The 14,676-nt window shown below is 44.3% G+C and overlaps 1 protein-coding gene across 1 annotated transcript in view; it reads left to right on the top strand.

The window, feature by feature from the left end:
* Positions 1 to 8,431: 8,431 nt before the first annotated feature.
* Positions 8,432 to 14,676, top strand: part of cdx1 (caudal type homeobox 1) — a 55,870-nt gene continuing 49,625 nt past the window's right edge. The window contains exon 1 of the mRNA XM_062970284.1: positions 8,432 to 9,005. Coding sequence (XP_062826354.1) covers positions 8,531 to 9,005 — 475 coding nt within the window. The 5' untranslated portion in view covers positions 8,432 to 8,530. The remainder of the gene's footprint in view (positions 9,006 to 14,676) is intronic.

The raw sequence follows: 14,676 nt of genomic DNA, 5'->3' as shown, positions 1-14,676 counted from the left end.
TGTTTGTGACTGAGAAGTCAGATTTGAGAAGGTAGACTGGTCCATGCTCATGTTACATTTGGAATAGACTACTGTAATGTGCTCTACGTGGGGTTGCCTTTGAAGACTGTTCGGAAGCTTCAAGTGATCCAATGGGTGGCAACCAGTTTCCTCACTGAAGAAGTGCCGTACAGGTAGCACACAACCCCTGTTAGGTCAGCTCCACTGGCTGCCAGTCTGCTACCGAGCACAATTTAAAGTACTGGCTTAGCCTATAAAGCCCTAGCACAGTGGCTTCCCAGGTGTTTTGGCCTACAACTCCCAGAAATCCCAGCCAGTTTACCAGCTGTTATGATTTTTGGGAGTGGAAGGCCAAAACATCTGGGGATCCACAGGTTGAGAACCACTGCCCTAATGGTTCTGGCCCAGCGCAGTTGGTGGGGACGAGAGACAGGGCCTTCTCAGTGGTGGCTCCTCGGCTCTGGAACTCTCTCTCCAGTGAGATTAGATCAGCACCCTCCCTCCTGACCTTCAGAAAGGAAAGAAAGACATGGTTATGGGACCAAGCTTTTGGCCAGTAAATAAGGCAGTACACTTGGAACAATTGGAATAGCCCTGGTCTATGATTCTGGATGAAGTGATTTTAATGTTCATATTAGATAGTTTTAATTCTATATCCTCGAGTCTTATTTTATCTTATAACAATAATAACTTTATTCTTATATCTCACCACCATCTTCCAAATGGGATTTGGGCAGCTTACATATGAGAAAAAATGCTTATAGGGACAAATACAAACAATCCATCAAAGCAAAAAAAGTTTAAATAAAAACATAATTAAAAAATAACAAACAGTTACAAACACAAAGTCAATTAAACATAATATAATATAACCGGGTAATCAATACTCAGTGAAATCTGTTGCTGTAGAACAATGGGCATGATCATGTTTAATCGTCTTATTGATTTTAATGCATAGTTACTGTATATGTTTCTTGTTTAGATTTTATGATTTGGTTTTAAATGTATGTTAGGCATTGAATTTTACCATTATTGTGTTGTAAACCACTTTAAGCCACCCCCCTGGGGTGAGGAAAGCAGTATATAAATACAACAAACCAACAAACAAATAAATATTTTTCCAGATTTTTGAATAGCTGTATAGGTATATGCATTTACTTACATGAGGTATCTTGCAGATGGGACCCAAGTCTAAAGACCAGATTCATTGATGCTTTATATTTGCCTTATATTCATAGTTTGAAAGTATTTTTATACGCAACATTTTAACAATTTTGTACAGGACACAAAGTTAGCACTCATTGAATCATCAGAAAGCAAAGGTGTTGTTATAATAATTTCAAAGATTAAGTCACCTTTTTAAAATGCTCTGAGTTTCAAAAGGATAGATCTTAGAATTTTCTTCAGGACTTTAGTAACTGTATTGACAGCCATATTATATAGCATCTGGATTTCTTTTTTCCCTTTAAAGGCCAAGTTAAAAGTTTCTAAAGGGTTAATATCTTCTTGGTTCTGTCTTCTGCAGGGACCCTCATAAAATAATAAAAATTAGTGAATCCTGTTTGATTTGCAGTTATAAAGCTGGTGCACGGTCCAAAGTTAAGTACTTCTGCTTCTCTCCTGGCTTTGAAAGAGAGGGACCTGGAGCTAAATCACTCTCCCTCTCTCGTGGATAAATGAGGATCCCGGTGAGAAAATACGTGAAAATTACTTCTCTCTGTATGATTTATAGACGTGCTTCGACGCTCTTTCCTTTTCCACAGGACTGGGATATTTCCTTGCAGTTATATTCTACAATACTAAAGGCAAATCAGCACTTCCAGCGATGCTTTTTATGAGATTTGTCTCTCAATCAGGACGTATGACCCTATCACCAAACCTGAAGTGGCGTCAACCTGCATTCATTTTCCGCACTGTTACGGGAAATCTGTATCTATGTATCTCTAGCTCGGAGCGTACCTAGAATTCAAGTATGTCCTGCTTCGCTCTCAAAACATAACTATGTTGTGCCATGAGAAGAAGCGAGTAACAAATAAATGTATGGGTTGCTGTGACTTTTCCGAACTGTATGGCCATATTCCGGAAGCATTCCCTCCTGACGTTTTGCTCCCATCTATGGCAGGCATCCTCAGAGGTTGTGCGGTCTGTTGGAAACTAGGCAAGTGGGGTTTATATATCTGTGGAATAATGTCCAGGGTGGGAGAAAGAACTCTTGTCTGTTTGAGGCAAATGTGAATGATACAATTGGCCACTTTGATTAGCATTGAATGAAAAGCCTTTCATCTTCAAGGTCTGTCTGCTTCCTGCCTGGGGGAATCCTTTGTTGGGAGGTGTTAGCTGGCCCTGACTGATGCATGTCTGGAATTCCCCTGGTGACCAAATTTTATTTTCATGGTTTCATGGAAATTGTCCACATGCTTGTGGATTTCAATGACTTCTCTGTGTCGTCTGACATGGTGGTGGTTAGAGTGGTCCAGCATTTCAGTGTTCGCAAATAATACGCTGTGTCCAGGTTGGTTCATCAAGGGCTCTGCTATGGCTGACTTCTCTGGTTGAATTAGTCAACTCCCAGCAGCCCGGCCTTGAAGCTGAAAGGCCAATCAAGGTGGCCAATTGCAACATTCACACCTGTCTCGGGCAGACAAGAGTGCTTTCTCCCACCCTGGGCATTCCAGAGATATATAAACCCCACTTGCCTAGTTCCCAACAGACCTCACAACATCTGAAGATGCCTGCTATAGATGTGGGCTAAATGTTAGGAGAGAATACATCTGGAACATGGCCATACAGCTCGGGAAAACTCACAGCTACCCAATGATTCCGGCCATGAAAACCTTCGACAACACAAATGAATATATTATGATCATCATGAACAGTTTTTATTGACATCGCGGGGTATGCATGCTAGATCGCTATAGCTGGAAGAGGTCGCCAGGAACGTCTTTGTTATTGCTGTCAACCGTTCTCAACTCGACTTGGGTTTATGGCCGCCGAATGAATGAGAGAGGTCCAAGGGTGCATCTCCGCTGTAGAACCAATGTAGATCGATAGGGCTCAATGCTATGGGCTCCTGAGAGTTACAATTTGGTAAGGTGTCCGTTCTCTTTGGCAGAGAAGGCTCAAGAGCTTGCAAAAGGACTGGTCTCATGAGTCCATTCATACAGTGGAGCCTCATGCCCCTTAAAGTCAGGCCAAACTGTATTCATTCTATAGTGCAGATGCACCCCAAGTCTTGCAGACTCAGAACCCTGGTTTGATTCAGGAAAATACAGCCCTCCCGTAAGCGGTCCCTTTAAAGACCCCCCGAAAACAAGAAACTCCGCCAGTTTTCCAGGTAATCTGTTTCACTGCCGAAAAACTTTGACGTTCAAGCAGTTCTTGCTAATGTTTGGGTGGAATTTCCTTAAGGTCCATGGTATTGTGCTCTAGTCTCTATAGCAGCAGAAAACAAGCGGACCCCCTCTTCTACAGGGCCTCTCTCCTATCACCACCTCCCAGTCCCACGTGTCAGGAGTTCCCACGCGTGTCATCCCCATCCATGTCGTAGCCCACAGGATTCCAGAGGACCTCATGGCCGGCCCTCAAGCGCCCTGAGGAACATCCTGCGAGGCTGAGATTCTCAAGCCTTCCGAGGTGGAGGGGGGTCGGCAATGGTTTTAGAGGCTGATACTGGTACACAGACCAGCACGACGAGTAGCATTCCTCGTCGAAAATATATGAATACGACATTACGTTTTTCACCAATATTAGAAAAGAACCCAGACCGTATCCTCTTCTCAAAAACAAAGGGGGAGGAAGGAAGGACTCCCTGTCTCCAGCTACACTGCAGAATTCATGCAGCTTGTCACCATGTTAACTGACTTGGCTCAAGGCTAGGGAATCTTGGGAGATATAGGCCCCTTCCACACAGCTGAATAAAATCCCACATTTTCTGCTTTGAACTGGGATGTATGGCAGCGTGGACTCAGATAACCCAGTTCAAAGCAGACATTGTGGGATTTTCTGCCTTAATATTCTGGGTTATATGGCTGTGTGGAAGGGCCCATAGTTTAGGGAGGCACCAGCTTTCTTTGGCAGAGAAGCTGAAAAGACCTTGGAAAAGCACAACTGCTAGGATTCCATAGCGCTGAGCCATGAGACTCAAAGTGGCCTCAAAGTGCGTTCATTCTACATTGTTCCTGCACTAAGGACTCTGACCAGTAATGTTGTCTGTCTTCAAGTTGTTTTTGACTCATTGCGACCTTAAGGATCACTGAGTTTTCACGGCAAAATCTGTTCAGAGGGCTTTGCCCTTGCCTCCATTCGAGGCTGAGAGAGTGTGATTTGCCATCCAGCGGGAAACCCTTCTACACTGCCCTTTACCCCAGGATCTGATTCCAGATTATCTGCTTTGAACTGAATTATATGACTTTACACTGCCATATAATCAAGTTCAAATCAGATTTTTTTTTATGTCAGGAGGGACTTGAGAAACTGCAAATCGCTTCTGGTGTGAGCGAATTGGCCGTCTGCAAGGATATTACCCAGGGGACGCCCGGATGTTTCATGTTTTACCATCCTATGGGAGGCTTTGCTCATGTCCCCACATGGGAAGCTTGAGCTGACAGACGGGAGCTCACTTCACTTCCCCGACTGGAACCACCGACCTTTAGGTCAGCAGTCCTGCGGGCACAAGGGCTTAACCCATTGCGCCACGGGGGCTCCTCAAATCATACAATCTGAGTTTTATAGGGCAGTGTAGAAGGGGCCCCAGAGTCCAAGTCCAACACTCAGATCACTACATTGCCTGTAACACCAATCAACACACTTTCTAGCTAAGTAGTGGTTCTCAACCTGTGGGTCTCCAGGTGTTTTGGCCTACAACTCCCAGAAATCCCAGCTAGTTTACCAGCTGTTAGGATTTTTGGGAGTTGAAGACCAAAACATCTGGTGACTCACAGGTTGAGAACTACTGAGATAAATGATTAACCATATATGTGGCAGGAAAGCATATGACAAAAACGCTTGCACTTCATTTCCGTCCAGTATTTTTCGATCTAACACCAAAACCCGAAAAAACGGATTTCCCCCCTCCCGCATCTATGGTATATATAGTTTATATCCACCACTGAGGAGGCGAGTGTCTTGTCAACGTTAAAGCACCGCCGAAATGCATGGTATGGAGGACTGGCTGTCAAGAAGCAGCTTTCAGTAGCTTTGTGTTCTAGTACCAAATACAAGTATTGTTTTCAGTCAACCTGGCAAGTATTCATACCTGACGTGGCGCAAATAATAAGAATAAGAATAAGAAGTTTGTCTTTAACCCGCCCTCTCTCCCCAAGGGACTTGGGGCGGCTTCCAAACATAAAATTGGCAAACATTCTATGCCGTTATTTAACATTAAAACAATTATACATACATATAGATTAAAGTAAAATAAAAGACAATGTCTGATAATCTGGCAGCCAGACATCATGAAACATACAATCGAGAAGTGAATTGTATAAAGTATAAAAATATCGTTCTTCAATAAATTTTCAATAAAATAGTCACTATCAGCTTCAGTCAATTTCAAGAGTCAATGGTGTTGCTCATCCTCCTTTCGGAAGGCAAGTGAGCAAAGGTGGGTCTTGAGCTCTCCCTTAAAGGAGAGGAGTGTGGGGGCTGCTCTAATTTTTTTCAGAGGGAAGGGGAGACCAGGGAGAAGGCCCTCTCCTCCTTCCCACCAGCCGTGCTGGAGACGGGGTGGGACTGAGAGGAGGGCCCCCGCCCAAGATTGCAGTTTCAGCCCCTTCGATCAGGGAAAACTTTCCAGCCCTCAAATATCAGGAGGGGCATCCTCGATAATAAGAGGCACCTGCCAGCCCTGTAAGAGACACTCCTTGTGATCAGGGAGGGTTCAGGAGACACCCGCAAGCTCTCAAGGTGACAGGTCCTTGGACTCTTGAAAATAAGGAACCCAGGAAAGCCTCCTCTCAAGAAACCTTACATTTGGAAGGCCCCCGCAACAACTTCGGTCCCTACTCCTGTCGATGATGATGACGATGATAATAATAATAATAATAATAATAATAATAATAATATACTCCTAGAATAAAATCCGCTCCAACATTCCAGTTGTCGTTTCTATTCCCCTCCTGTCTGATTTCGATTTCTTTTGCTTTCTACACTGGCAATTAAATCACCTCCACGTACCATCAAAGGCCCCTTCCACGCAACTGAATAAAATCCCATATTTTCTGCTTTGAACTGGAATATATGGCCTTGTGTGCTCAGATAACCCAGTTCAAAGCATTGATATTCTGGGTTATACGACTGTGTGGAGGGACCAAAGAGTAACACTTATAAAAATGGTTCTGAGTACCAATTTTCGGAGAAAGGCAATAACAACAATTAGGACCAGGGCCACGGTGATCTGGAATATACCTCGATGGGGGGATTTGAAAGTTAAACTGGAAGAGAGTCGGGTCTTTTAAAGCCGCCACTCATTCTTTGGGCACTTCCGATATTAGAGAGAGAGAAAACCCACTAGTTTTTTTTTTAAGCCGACCTTTAAAAATCGAAATCTTCTAAAAATAATGGAGTCCGTTTCTCCAACTTCACCTTTGACTTTGTTTTTAGAGAAGTGCGTTTGTTAAAAATGAGAGAACATTTGAGGTGAGTTGAATTGGGAAAGAAGAAAAAGAGGGTTTTTCTGGAAACAGAGACTAATGGAATGATGAGGGAGGCAATTTGGGGTTGATAAAGTCCGCTTTCAAATCCTCTCATCTGAAACCGACCCAACCGAGTTTCCGAAGATGCGCGGAATGAATCCCTCCGCACCCGCCCTTTCTGTTCTTTAAAACGATTCTGGACGAAAGCTCAGTTCAAACCCGCGTTCCCGGGTGGCTTGTGTGTCAGGAAAGGAATCTGAAAAGTAACGTGGGCGTTCACACGAAGGAGGCACGCATCTGGGTGCTTTTGCCCGCGAGAAATGTTCGTGCGTGTTAAGGAGCGGGAATGGCGGTCTGAAAGGCCGAGAGGTAAAGACACTCTTAGGACCGTCCTCCTTTAAGCGTAGTGCTTACTAGCTTTGCGATCAGGTGCCAGGCAGGCTTCCAAGGAAGCATCTACACACACTGTGGGATTAATTCAGTTTGCCGCCCCCTTTACTGCTATGGCCCCATGCTGTGGGATCATCGGAGGGCAACTCTGGGGAGGCACCAGCGCTCCATCTTTGTCAAAGAAGGCAAAGGCCTTGGGAAACTGCAATTTCCATGATCCACTGATAGCACTGAGCCATGGTAATGAATGTGGGGTCAAATGCGTACCTTCTACAGCCCCGCCTTGGATCTCTTTTTCAGGCCCCTTCCACACATCTGAATAAAATCCCACATTATCTGCTTTGAACCGGGTTATATGGCAGTGCGGACTCCAATAACCCAGTTCAAAGCAGGTATTGTGGGATTTTCTGCCTTGATATTCTGGGATATAGGGCTGTGTGGAATATCAAGGCAGAAAATCCCACAATATCTGCTTTGAACTGGGTTATACGAGTCCACACTCAGATAATGTGGGATTTTCTGCCTTGATATTCTGGGATGTAGGGCTGTGTGGAAGGGCCCTCAGAGAGAAAAACACGATGTGGCTGGATCTACACTGCATATAATCCAGTTTCAGAATGCAATGAACTGCTTTGAAATTGATCATGGAAAGATGGATCTACACTTCCATATAATCCAGTATCTCATCCCAGATTGCCTGCTTTGACCTGGATAATTTGCCATTTAATCCAATGCAGTTGATCTGCATTCAGAAACTGGATTATGCTGTGGTGTAGATGGGGCCTAACTCTACACTGCCATATAATCCAGTTCAATGCAGTTCATCTGCATCCAGAAACTGGGACCTAAATATCATAATAAATGATATGCTGTCTAATACAGTGTAGATCAGGCCTGGGCCAACTTGGGCCTCCCTCCCGGTGTTTTGGACTTCAACTCCCACCCTTCCTCAAAACTTAAGCGAGGCTGTGAAGAATGGTGGGAGCTGAAATCCAAAACACCGGGAGGAAGGCCCAAGTTGGCCCAGGCCTGCTGTAGATGCACCTCAGGTTGCCAGTGAGACCAACTCGGGGTTGGTGTGAGAAAATCCCTGACTTCTCTTCCTGGGCCCTCTACCTGGCGCCCCCTCCCCACTTCTCTGTGGCTTTATGTCTCCTCTGGGAATACCTCGGCCTTCTTTCCTTCCTTCCTTCTTTCCTTCCCTTGAGTCATCTGTCCCGTTTGAAATCGCCCCTCTGTGATCCCTGGCCTTTGAAATGCAAGGCGGCCTTCCCATGCAAAAGAGCTTGGCCCAATAAAAATGAAGCGAAAGAAGAGACCGGGCAAGAGAGAGGAGCCCTTTCCTCAGGGAGGTGCTTTGGCAAACTCAGGCAGGAAGAGCGACCTGAGGGAGAAGTTCAGGTGAGGCGCGGGCGAGGAAGGCAGGAAGGCAGGGAGGGAGGAGGCGGAGGCCGGGCGCAGCATGCCCTGGAGGGCCCCGGGCCACCACAACCCGGGGGAAGAGGAGGATGTACGTGGGCTACCTCTTGGATAAGGAGGCCAGCATGTACCCCAACCCGGCCCGACCCCCGGGCCTCGGCCTGCCCGCGCAGAACTACGTGCCCGTGGGGCCCCAGTATCCGGAGTTCGCGGGCTACCATCACCCCCACCACCCGCACGCCCACCATGTGCCGGGCCTGGGCGGAGACCCCCACGCCGGGCAGCCCTCGGGGCCCGCCTGGTCCTCGCCCTACACGCCGCCGCCCCCCAAGGAGGACTGGCACCCCTACGGCCCGCCGGGGGGCCCCTCGGCCAACGCCGCCGGCCAGCTGGGCTACGGCCCCGCCGACTTCAGCAGCATGCAGCCCACGGGCCTCCTGCCGCCCCCGCCGTCCATGGGCGCCCCCGGAGGTCCGCAGCTCTCGCCCGGCGCCCAGAGGCGCACCCCCTTCGAGTGGATGCGGCGCAGCGGGACCGCCGCCGGAGGCGCCGCCGGACACAGCGGTAAGGGGCCCGGGCAGCAGGCGGGAAATGGGCCGGACTCCCTCCCTCCCCAGTCCTGCTTCAGAGTCGGCCCAGGGCAGGAGAGGGACTTTGGAAGGGTTGCTTTTCAGTATCTTCCGCTTGTTAACTTGTAGACACAAGGGCTTGAGGAGTTTGGCTCCTTGAGGGATCGGCTGCCAAGCCAGCGCCAGCTCAGCTGGACAGGAACAGCCATACCTGGAGTTTCCCTCCTGCAAGCCTGTGGCCCTGACTGGCAAGGGACCATACTTCAGAGATAGGACACATGCAGAATGAGCGTGTTCATTCGCAGTCATTTTCAGCTGTTATATGGAGCGGAAATATGGGGTTCAACAAAGCAGGTTGAAGGTATCCAGAATAAGTCTCTAAGAGCTCTTTTAGCCCCCCCCCCCCCCCATACCATCCCTCTTGTTAAGGCTTGAATTGGATCTTCCCTCACTTAAGGCCAGAATGCATAAGCCCAACATTTCATATGGGAAGAGACTTCTGGAAATGGAGAATGAGAGTATAACAAAGCCATACTTGATGGAGCAATATAAACGGGAAGGTTGGGCTCAATACTGGTTGGCCCTGCTCAGTATTTTGATGGGTCAACAACAACCCTAATGCAGACAAGGAGGAAGTGGATATTAATTGAGAACTGATGATACTATTCAAAGACTGTGACACCTTAAAGAAAATGTATTATGTAAGACATAATAATGAAACATTAATACAGTAGAGTCTCACTTATCCAACATAAACCGGCAGAACGTTGCATAAGCGAATATGTTGGATAATAAGGAGGGATTAAGGAAAAGCCTATTAAACATCATATTAAGTTATGATTTTACAAATTAAGCACCCAAACATCATGTTATACAACAAATTTGACAGAAAAAGTAGTTCAATACGTAGTAATGCTATGTAGTAATTACTGTATTTACGAACTTAGCACCAAAGTATCACGATGTATTGAAAACATTGACTACAAAAATGCATTGGATAATCCAGGATGTTGGATAAGCGAGTGTTGGATAAGTGAGACTCTACTGTAGGTGGAAAATATTGCACTGTATGCAACAAACTTAGAAATGTATGACTATTTGAATGAATAAATATTTTTAAAAAAGAAGATAATATGGATTATCTGCTTTGATAATCTGGATTAATATGGCAGTGTAGAAAGCCCTTCGATGGACCCGACTTGGTATACAATTGTAGTCACCTATGAACATCTCAATATCAAAAGGAGTGCATGTGTTTGGCTCATGTGGAAGGACTGTAGAGTAATTCTAACTTTAGTGCACTTGTAAACTGACTGGGAATATGCCTGAGGGTCACAGGTCACAGTTTATGAGAAAGGCACAGTTTTAGATCCACTGAGGTCACTGTGTCTTAAATGTGTATAACTCTCATATGTCAATCACGTTGGTAGTGACTATAAACATATTTACTTTGAATTAGGCAGCTTGTGCTGAAGTTGTAGTCCGATTCATAGAAAGTACATTATTCAGTTAAAGTTACATCCATTTCAGCACAGAACTGCATTCAGAGAAGAATGTTAAGGGGATAAGATGGCAGTGACAATAATATGCAACATTTATCAGGCATGATTTATGGATTTTGGCTGTTTGTATGTATGTTTCCCCCTCTGTCTAATCTACACTGAGAGGCATGATTAGAACTCTCTAAGAATTATCTTTTATTTCAGTTGTTTTCAGTACCACTGTCAAACACTTCACCCAGATTCTGGCACTGAGTCACAGGTTAATTTTTCTCTTGTCTAGTAAAATCCCAGCCAACTGCATTTGTAAGGTCTACATTGTTAAAATCTTCTGCGCAGGTAAATATCATCATTCAGTGACATAGAAAAGAAAATGAAACTGAACTGATTATGAAGTTTGTTGCAAGCAGAATAGAAACTTGGCTTGGGGCGGGCAGGGATATTCTGGAGTTTTTGGAAATCTGGTCTGTATGTGATTTAGCCATTTCCAATATCAATGAACACAAGAAGGTAAAATAATCCTTCTTGCCTCATCAATATAGTGCTATATTTAAACACTTTTGATTATATAATTTAATTTTTAAAATGGTGGTATAGAGGAAAGTGTGCATGATGTTTTGAACTTTATGTTGCAAAATGAACACCCTATTATGCCCCCAAGTTTGTGGAGCATTCCGCACTTCTTGATTTTTGTATGCAGTTGCATTCAGGGTAATACATTTGTTTCAGAGTTCAGCCTTGTTGTTGTCTTCAAATTGGTTCCAATTTACCTTAAGGTAAAGCTATCTCATGGTCTTCTTTACAACATTTTTTTCTGTGGAGGTTTGCCATTGCCTTCCTCTGAAGTTAAGAATGTAACTTGCATAAGGTCACCTAATAGGTTTTGTTGGTCTGGCGGGATTGGGACCCTGGCCTCCAGATTCCCAGTTCATGCTCAAACTGATTCACCAAATTAGCAGCTTACAGGGACAATATTTGAGACCAACAGGTATTTTCAAAGATGTTTGCTCGTATAAAAACATTCATGTTTTAGTTTAATGCAGCATTATGTACAGTTTTTAAATATGTATTTCTGATTCTTACTGGACGTGCAGTGGTTCTGTTTTCTGCTCCCACTTTCAAAAGATGTGCATTAGAAAAAGAAATATGCCAAAAGGTAAGAATGGCATATCTTGACAATCCTATTTCTTCTTACTCCTTCCATAGAAATTTTGCCAACTTCTGAGATGTATTGATTGAAATGCTCTTTTACAAATGTCATTTAGTTCATTTATATATGTAGAGACCTTTATTGTGAGGCTGTTGTGCCTCAATTGATTATGGACTCAAGTTACAGAAGCTTTTTTGTTCTTTCCTAATGATAGTTTGGGGAAATGGCAAACCAAGGTTTTCTACTGAATTTAGGCAGATGTGCAAAATCAAGTGAAAATGTTCTGTAATACTGAGAATTTTGATTAAGTAAGTGGAAAGCTCCCTACACTGGCTTTGCTGAATAATCATGAACTGGCAGTATCATGTGAAGTGGCAAGGATGTTATTTATTTGCATATGAAAAGGGGTTGTGTGGAATGTGATGTGAATTGTTATCATATGCCTTCAAGTCCTTTTCAATTTATGGTGATCCTAAGGCAAATCTATTGTGGGGCTTTTGGGGGCAAGATTTCCTCAAAGTATTCCTTTGCCTCCCTCTGAGGCCATGAAAGTGTAACTTTCCCAAGCCAACACAGTGGGTTTCTATGACTGACTGGGGATATGAAGTCTTCAGAATTGTATTCCAATTCTCCAACCACTACCCCATGCTGGCTTTTGCTGAGATGGGAGAATAAGATGTAATATATACTTATGTCCTACTTTCTCTAACTGAACTTAATGCAGCGTACATATCACAAGTAACCTTTAGCCCATTTGCTTACTATATCCAACCTTCATCAGAGTTGTTGCATCATACACCTTCAGATCATATCCCAATAGCATGTGAAGTATTTAAGATTATATCAGCACTGATTTTCATTATCGCCTTTCTTTCCTTACTCATTCAGTGATAAATGGTTAAAGCACTAACTCCTTGGCCTGCTCCATTGGAAGTATTCAGGAGTACATCTGCTGGGTGTGTGATATTTTTGTATACAAGGAAGCATAAAAAGAAGATTGCGCATTATAATATGGAACATTTAGATATTTGAAGTATACGTACACCTGTGATTCCAGTATATGCTTTGAGAAGGAAAAAGAAGTTATGTGTATGTTGCTGTTAAGTATGTGCATCCATTTCTATGGGTGCAGGCATCTGCGCATAAAATGTACATTAGTTATCCTCTGGCACTCTTTAATCATCTCATGGTATTCACAATCACCTTTCAAATTATGCCTATAGGTCAAGTGGGGATTCTCTAACCCACATTACTAAGTGTGAGTACAACACGGTGGAGTGTTAGTTACATTGTGCTAATTAAAGCAAAAGTCTGAGAGAATATGTCTCTGATATAGGGCACGGTTATGTTATTTTCTGAGAGAAATTGGAAGGAAGGATTCAAGTGGATGAGTGGCTCATCATTGTAAGATATAAAACCATCACCATGTATGACTTTTCTTAAAATTGTGACTCAACAAACTGGTTTTACCTTAAAAGTTGGTCTGTACTATAATTTTCCTTAGGCAACATTTCATTTTACCGGGAATAAGTATATATAAATATGGGATTATGGCTGCAATATTGTGCCCTGTCACAGGAGGAAGCCTTGTTTAACTCAAGTGACTTAATTCTGAATAGTCATTTGAGGGATATCTATAGTTATTTACTCTAACAGGACTTTCTATAAATATATTTCTTAAAACACCAAGGTAGCCAGTTGAGTGTGAAGTTGGCCGTTCTGTAGTATGTATGTTCATATGATAATAGTAGAATTGTGTAGAATTCTGATGAAATTAGATTTCCAAATCCTAATGGCAATTGGTAGTTGTCTTGTTCTCCTTCCAGAGCTCTTTTCTATATCTCTGCTCCATGGATTTCAGATCAGTATTTTACATGTGGATGACCGATCCAGAGTGCATTTCCTGGCAGGATCTCCGCTCAATATTGCTCTTAATTGGGTTGCTGTGAGTTTTCTGAGCTGTATGACTGTTCCAGAAGCATTCTCTCCTGATGTTTCACCCACATCTCTGACAGGCATCCTCAGAGGTTGTGACTACACAGAGAAGCCATTGAAATCCACAAGCATGTGGACAATTTCAACAAGAAGAAACCATGAAAATGAACAAAATCTGGCTACCAGTATTTAAAAAACTAAAACCACGACAGTAAATAAAGAACAACACTCTGAAAACAGGAATTCCAGCCATGAAACAATCAGGGCCAGCTAACACCTCCAGGCAGGAAGCAGCCAGGCTTTGAAGCTGAAAGGCTGTTGTTGTTTATTCGTACAGTTGCTTCCGACTCTTCATGACCCCATAGACTAGCCCATGCCAGAGCTTCCTTTCGGCCGTCGCCACCCCCAGCTCCTTCAAGATCAAGCCTGTCACTTCAAGGATACCATCCATCCATCTTGCCCTTGGTCAGCCCCTCTTCCTTTTTCCTTCCATTTTACCCAAGGCGGCCAATTGCAACATTCACACTTGCCTCAAACACACAAGAGTCCTTCTCCCACCCTGGACATTTTTCCACAGATATATAAACTTCACTTTCCCGGTTTCCAACAGACCTCACAACCTCTAAAGATGCCTGCCATAGATGTGGGTGAAACGTCAGGAACATGGCCATACAGCCCGGAAAGCTCACAGCAATCCAGTGATTCCGGCTACGAAAGCCTTCGACAACACATTGCTCTTAAGCGGCTGAGGGGGAAACGGAAGGGGCCTGAGGCTGTTAGGAATTCTGGGAGTTGAAGTCCAAAACATTCCGACGGCCCAAATTTGCTCATGCCTAATCTAATGCTGTAGAATCCATGTCGTTTTATATCAGCGTTAACTGCCATAGTTCACTGTTATGGAATCACAGGGGTTGTAGTTTGAACAGCCATCTCTGCTCCATCAAGTCCCGGGATCATCCCATAGCATGCAGCCATGGCAGTTCGAGCGGTATCAAACGGCGTCACTTTTACAGTGGAGACACGTCCCTAGTCCGACGCTCGCCGGCTTGCAGGCTCTGCCGCCAAGCTTGGCTCTTCCTGGC

The sequence above is a fragment of the Anolis carolinensis genome, chromosome 2, assembly GCF_035594765.1.
Source record: "Anolis carolinensis isolate JA03-04 chromosome 2, rAnoCar3.1.pri, whole genome shotgun sequence".
In the NCBI taxonomy this organism is placed as follows: Eukaryota; Metazoa; Chordata; class Lepidosauria; order Squamata; family Dactyloidae; genus Anolis; species Anolis carolinensis.
Note: the sequence above shows the minus strand (reverse complement) of the source record. Positions and strands in the feature narration are given on the sequence as shown.